Below are 7,600 nucleotides of genomic sequence, written 5' to 3' on the forward strand. Positions count from 1 at the left end.
CCAACCAACAGGCAGATAATAACTAATTTCCATACAACTGTATACAGAAATGTGCATAAATCAGTCACACTGGAACACATGATCAACCCTACCCCACAAACTTCCAGAAAAAGACACCAATGCCCCTCTTGTATTCTCTCTCCATAGCTATATTATCCACATTGCTCAAATGAATATCTGTAAGCCTGTCCACCATTCCTATACACAAACATTTCACAAGATTTAAATGTCTCAAGTACATGCATTAAATAGTATTTATTATCCACACACATTTTAAAGTAGTTTCATTTCATTTAGACATCATCCTATAGTTCATGTTCTCATTTCATTTTCAACATTGCACAAATCGGAATATCTAATGCTAGTCAAACCTGCTGCTTTATTCAGTGTTGATGTTTTCACACTACATTACTCAAATGTTTTCCTATAAATATTAATAGGCAAATTTATCATTAAATAAGCATGGATGAATAAATATTAGTGTCAGCTATCAAATCAGAGGCTAACTTCTTCATGCATTTGTGGAGAATTTTGTTTTGGGCACACAGCAATTGTAGTCATAGAATTCTGTTTACAAACAATCTGTAGTTTTGTTTATCCTTACGTCAGTCATTCATTTGTTAGATTATTTCATGCACAAACGGTTGCTACATTGTGTGCACAGGCAGCATGTTGATATCTGTCATTAGAGTTGTTAGAAGATTTTATATGAACCATTGTTAATAACAATAAAAATGGTACAAACATGGTGATATTTCTCTACGGACTCATTATTTGTGACTTTTAATATTTTTATTTTTATTTGTTTATTCCTTTATTTTTTGTGAGTTGATATTTTAGCTTCAAATCCAGCCAGAATCGAGTAATTTTAGCATGCTGTAACAAGGCTGTTCTCCAATTCACCAACTATCAGAAATTCCCAGCAACATCCAATCAGTCTCATCTTGCCATCTATATTTATTACTCAACAATAGACAACACAGCGCCATTGCTGTCAAAGCTGGCATAGTACACAGGCCATGCAACTTTTATTGAATGCTGCCTTACACTTCAAAGTGCCACAGATACTTGATGCTATTTTTCAAAATAGCCAAACAGTGTCTGTAAACAACATTCAGAATGTTTTACCAATCATTTATTTCCTTGATAACAGAAATCCATTCCATTCGAGAACCTCTGTCTGAATGTCCACATTGTCAGGAAATCTCTTTCCCTCAGATGTCATTTCATCTTGCCAAAAATATTGTTGGGACATTGTGGTATGTAATCAATGTGGCTGACTTTCCTTCCTGATTAGCGTCATCCATTTCTGTGTATCATTGCTAAAATTGTTGACACCATGTCACAGTGGCTGGACACAACATTGCATTTGGTCCATGCACTCCCAGAAATGCATGGTGAATCTGTGTGCAATTTAGACATTTTGCCCACAAGTACCATGCCCCATACCTCAAATTTGGAGTATGTTTCCAGTTGCTGTGCCACTTCAGTCAAACTCTGTGATAGACTAATAATATTTACCTCAGCAGAACTGTGTTTGCAGGAAACCTGGAACATGTACTCCCTTCTGACAATGTGGTACTCTCATGACAAGCGTAACTTACTTTCTGAAGGCTCTATATAGAACATGTACACATACGTGTCATAACATCCATGTAAGTAAAAGAAGTTCTCAGCATATAGCAACATGCTCTCTTAGTAAAGGGCCTCAGTACATAGCACTAAGGATTCTTATACAAATGATACTGATGATTTCTCTAATAGCAAGCTATTCTGTCAAATGGGAAGTGTAAGATGTAGCCCTAAGCACACATTCTGTCTCCTATTTACAAATATTACACTTTTTCAGTGGCATTCTAGAAAAGGAGAGCATCAGCTTATTTTTCTTTTCCTTTTTAATTATAAATGATCAGCTCATTTGTTTCATTATGCTGTCCACTAATGCACGATATTATGTAGCTTTGAACAGGAACATTACCATCACTTTTTCTAACACCTGGAAGGGTTCTTCTTTCTGATGGAATTCACATAATACAGTATGTGTGTTTATCACTGTATGAAGTCACATGCTTCCATGTCATAAGATGGTCTTTGTACAAATTTCATACTATCCAAAAACAAGTAACTGAAATGGAATTTGGTGAGTTTTCATAAACTCATGTAATTTATACTCTTTTCTTTCCACAGGACTACTGGATTTGGATTCATGTGTGCAACATCCCGTTTAAGTGGAGTTATTGGTATGAACACCTTTTTAAGTTCCATCGGTTCAAGTAGAGCAATTCCTATGCTCATTACAGCTGCTGTCCTCCTCATTGGAGGAGTAGTATCAATCAAACTGCCAGAAACTGGCAGTTCATTGCTGTAAAAGATTTTAAGAATGCATATTTGAATTTTCACGTTTAGAGATGCAACAACTACATTATGTATAATCTACTGGTCCAGTTATGTCCAGGAACACTGAAAGTCAGAAAGAGAAGTGTTTTCTCTGACAGTTGTAAAAACTCATTGTGCATATATATTTTATATGGCAGTTTATTTTCAACAGCAGAAAGCATACATATAATTATGTGTATCTTGTTACATATGTACACTACAGGCAACTCTAAAAGTATCCTAAATAAAATAAATATCCTAGTATCAGACTATTATTTTGACATACATTTTGGAAAGAAGTTCAACACAACCAGCTGCATTTAGTTTCGAATGCTGCCTCATCTGTCCAGAGCACTTGTTAGTTTCAATGATATCAGTGGATGAACATAAAAAGTAAGTTGTTAACTAATGGACCTGTGTGAACATTAGTAAGAGCAAGAATAACAATGAAACAAGTGTCTGTGTATATAAATTTGAAGGCCATATCTCCAAAGCTTTAGTAAGAATATTTTTTTAATGACTAGACTGCTATGAACTAAATTTTTCACCACCTATTTTGCTTAAGATTGTTGAGTAGATCATGTATTTATCTTACTGAAATAGGATGATCTTTAAAATACAGACATCAGCAGATATAATCCAATAATAATTGTGTTTAGAGTCTGGAAGACAATAAAACATTTCATTTCCTCTATGACACTAATGTTTGGAATTAAATTTTCCATCAAACGATTGACATATCAACCAATTACCATGGAATGTATTTATAGTTGAATAACTGTGTACTGAACTAGAAATAAAAATATGATTAAAATTGTTTTCTGGCTTTCAAGCCTGTCTAGTTCCACACTGGTACCTTGTTTTGACCTGGGGAAAATATTCAACTGACTTAATTCATCCCATTTATGAAAGCCAATTTGGTGTATAATGTCACTTAACAAAAAACTGCCTTTCACACAATGACATTCTTGCATCAGACAATGCTTTTCTAATGAAATTTACATTTCTCCTACATCTGCCTTTGATATCTTAGAAACGGTGGCATATGTACTTTATTTCCATTATGTAACTTGGTCTATGTTGCTCCCACTTTCAGAACTTGAATAAAAGTAATTGTTCATGTGCCCATATGCTGTTTTATGAGAAAAGTGGTGCTATATTGAGATAGATTAATACACTTCATTTCATTTTTTATTAGATTATCGATGTGGCTGTTGCTAAGATGGTCAAAATAACATTAACATATCTCACAAGGCAACGACAGGGTATGCATCGTATTATTTTATAATAGTTTACACTTCATACATAAATTTTATTACTTACAATTAAATTCACAATTATCCCAATATTCATATTCTTGGGCATTTTAACATCTGTGAGTCAGGCACTTAAATCTTATGATACTCTTTGGTAAAAGGGTCTGAGAATCTCTACTGGTACATTGTTGCACTCCTTCTCCTCTATCGTCTTATGAGAATTTAGAGCTAGTGTTGTTCAATGATCTGAAATGTCCATAATAATGATGGCCTTTCCTTGTATATCCTATACTTGATCAGTTTATGTTCTGTGTCTTCCCACGCATCCTTACTCACAATATACTTGGTGAATACCCCTACATCTGGCACTTTCCCCTCTTTGTGCAAAGCTTTTCCAGTTCATTCTCCTCATTTTTATGACATTACTTTTCCTCCTGTAGATTTCATCTACATACCTGATTGCCATTGCACTCATTTTGTGTGCTTTGACAGATAGGCCCTATATTTGCATAGAGTTCCAAATTCCTGAAACATATTCAACTGGTGTCTTACAAGGGACAAATAGGCTTTATTCTTTGGCCCTTTTTTGCACCCTTCGGTATCCTCACTAACACACACAGTGGCTATACACCCTGTTTATTATCTCACCTATCTGCAGTCCACTGCAGTTTCCCAGCACACAAATTTACACCCAGATATCTGCATTGCCCTGCAGTGCCATCTTTATGTCCCCATATGTACTCAAATTTTTTGCTACTCCTGCTATTTGTGAATGTTACCAGTTGATACTCCTCTGCCCGTGCGAGCACTCCATTTCTTACAGTCAAGTTTCTGATGGCTCTGACATCCATCTCCAGTATCTCAAACCATTCTCAGCTTTTTATCTCTTGATGCATATCTATTTCATTAAAAAACAGTCTTACTTCTGATTGTAGTACATCACTAGTACCATTGACATAAGTCAAAAACAACAATGACAGTTATTGCCTTTGTACATATATCTTTAAGGTAGGTATCATCACTTTTAAGTTCCACACCCTCCCCCTCTGCTGTCTTTGATATAAATAATCTTTGATCCAGGAACCTGTTCTTTCATCAAATCCCAGCCCTTGCAGTTTAGTTATCAGCATCACATGGTTTACCATAAACAAAACTTTGGAGAAATCTGTGGCTATATAGTAAAGTTATACTCTGATGTCAGTTACTTCTGATATATCCTGGTGGAAACCATATAGTTCTTCCTCACACAAAAACACCGCTCGAAGTCTGTGTTGATTCTCACACTACCCTGTGTTCTAAAAAGAGTTTCTAATATATCTATCTACAATTGCTTCAAATATTTTGCTTGTGTTGCAGGTAAAGAAAACTGGCCTGCAGTTTTTGCTATTCTCCTCATCCTCTTTCCCCGATAAACACCAATTACTTCAGCTTCTTTCCCTTCATTTGAGACACATTGTTGTTAAGCAGAAGACATTCAGGAATCTTAAGTGAAGCACAAAACTCCAGCTCAAGGCCTTAATAATTTCTCCATTTATTCTGCCCACTCTTGATACCTTTTTTATGCCCATTCTCTTTTAGCATTGCATATTTCCTTGCTGATGTATTTCAATTCACCAACCATATCTCTCTCTCATTCCTTTACTTCTCTCCGGGCTCTTCCCCTTTTATACCCACTGTTTTGTTACACTGTTCGTAACCAGTTCTAATTTACCTGCATCATTTGACAATATTTTATTTCTGGTGTGTCATTGGTGTTGTCCTTTGAGCTAGTTTCTAATTACTTACACACCCAAAAATGCTTCTTCACCTCTCTCCCCTCTACTACCAATTGTTCCAAAATATGTATTTTTTGCTTTCATTCTTTTCTATACTTTATTTGACTTCTTCAGCAAGGCCTTTAGGCAATTTTTACTATGATGGCCTTTCTTGACCTTATTTCTCTGCATTATATTTTTTCCTTCCTATTATTCTCACTGTTCTAGTATAGCCCACTGAATATGAGTATTTCTTGGTATCTTGTAGTGGTACATAGCTAACATCTTTTCTTGTATTTTTCTAGTGATTCCACATAGTTAGATATTCCTCTATTTCCTTCATGTTTGCTTTTTGACAAACAGCACCTGTTCCTGCTTTGGTCTTCTAAAAATATTTCTACAACTACTACTTACTGTCACATCTTCCTTCAAAATGTTTTCAAGTATGTGTTAACAGGCTTTATCTAAAACACTTCACTTAAATTATCACTCTTTTATTTTCTGATACAAACTATCCCCCTTTCCCTCCTCCCTGATTAGCCTCTATGCTATGAGATGATTTTGTTCCTGTGAGCCCACTTTTTCATCCTACATACTTCTAGATTGTTGAAGACTCACCCAGGATTCTAATCCTGTCACAACATCTGAATAATTTACCCCAACTAACATACTGAATAATTCCTGCAGTTTACTAGAGAACACCTCAGGGGCTTTGTAGATTCACATTTTGGTTTAGTTCTGCATCCTTTTTATTGTTTATTTTTTTAATTTGATTCAGAAAATAAAGTCAGTAGTTCCTTATCATTCCAATTGCCTTATTTACACTGACTCAAGAATCAAATTCATAAAATATGACATATGACTCTTGTTCCTTTCCTTTCTTTTTTTTAAAAGCCTGTCTATAGGGCAAAACATATCAGCAGAACATATATATGAGAAGGACTAAATGTGAAGAAATGTGAAAGCAGTGATGTGTAAGCATAAGGTTCCGTTTTTGAAATTTTGCACTTTATCAATAAAAATACATTGCAGTAATATTGTCAGCTCAATCACTTTGATAGCTTTTTTCTTATCTGAAAACTGTACAGTATTGACAATGAAATTAAAATTGTATGGTTTTGAAATCAGTTTTTTGATGTATGTTGTGATTATATACTGAAATTATTTAATGATAATTAGTAAATCAAATGTCCAAGACTTTTAGTTTGTAAAGAAAAAGTATTAGAGCTAAACAAATACACATAAAAATGTTATTCCACCACAAATGAAAACTACAACAATCTAATTAGATGCTAAATCTAAAGCCTCTGAAATCTATGAGAATATTGTAATATTCTAAATTTTTGATGTTGGGAGTGGCACGATATAAAACAAATGTACATTTAAAAGTAAAATATTTTTATAAACATATGTACATTTTTGAGAAATTGTCAATGTGTGTACTAATGAAGAAACGATATTACAAGTCAATAATTCCCACTATCGTTGCATTCTTTGTTACAGTACTCAAACACCCATTCAGTTACTCCAGTGTTTTATCTTTATGTATTTCGATAGAAGCATATGAACAAGTTTTGACAAAATTAGATAAACATAGAATAATTTTTCACTGTAAATTATGTCATTTTGGCAACTAATCTCATCCACAAAATTCTTGTCTTTTTTACTTGCATTTTGGTACTGAATTGTGTATGATACACTTAGAGCCTGAGGACTTACTCAGTGTAGGGAAAGGGGTAGGAAATAAAAAATAAATCCTAACTTTTGCATAACTGATTTATAAAAGTAACTACAAACAGTAATTAGATTTTCTTAATCAAGATATGAATATGACTTCTTATAGTTACAAGATCCACATGGTATTGTTGATGCCTTTTGACAGAATAGAGAAAAATTTATAATTATGAAAGACATACATAATTTTGTTAAGATGAGTTTTCTCAACAAGATGATTGTATAACTCATTAAGGAATGAAAATATTCAAAATAAACTAATTTATTCATTTTTTATATCACCCGCAACTGCAATGAAGTATATTGCAGGTGCAAATGAACCAAGACACTTCATTACTTATAGAATGTGATGTTTCTAATTCAGGTTATGACTCTTCCATAGACCTAGAACCAGACCACTACCTAGTTCTTGAATTTCATTATCTGAATAGACTATTTGTATAGTTTTCAGAACTGTATGAGATCTACTGAATTCTACAT

At 34.0% G+C, this 7,600-nt stretch overlaps 1 protein-coding gene across 1 annotated transcript in view; it reads left to right on the top strand.

Moving 5' to 3' along the window:
- Positions 1–7,311, top strand: part of LOC126184643 (synaptic vesicle glycoprotein 2B-like) — a 255,137-nt gene extending 247,826 nt beyond the window's left edge. Inside the window, exon 12 of the mRNA XM_049927121.1 lies at positions 2,188–7,311. Within this exon, the coding sequence (XP_049783078.1) occupies positions 2,188–2,368 (181 nt within the window). The 3' untranslated portion in view covers positions 2,369–7,311. The remainder of the gene's footprint in view (positions 1–2,187) is intronic.
- The last annotated feature ends 289 nt before the right edge of the window (positions 7,312–7,600 follow it).

This window comes from Schistocerca cancellata, chromosome 4 (genome assembly GCF_023864275.1).
Source record: "Schistocerca cancellata isolate TAMUIC-IGC-003103 chromosome 4, iqSchCanc2.1, whole genome shotgun sequence".
In the NCBI taxonomy this organism is placed as follows: Eukaryota; Metazoa; Arthropoda; class Insecta; order Orthoptera; family Acrididae; genus Schistocerca; species Schistocerca cancellata.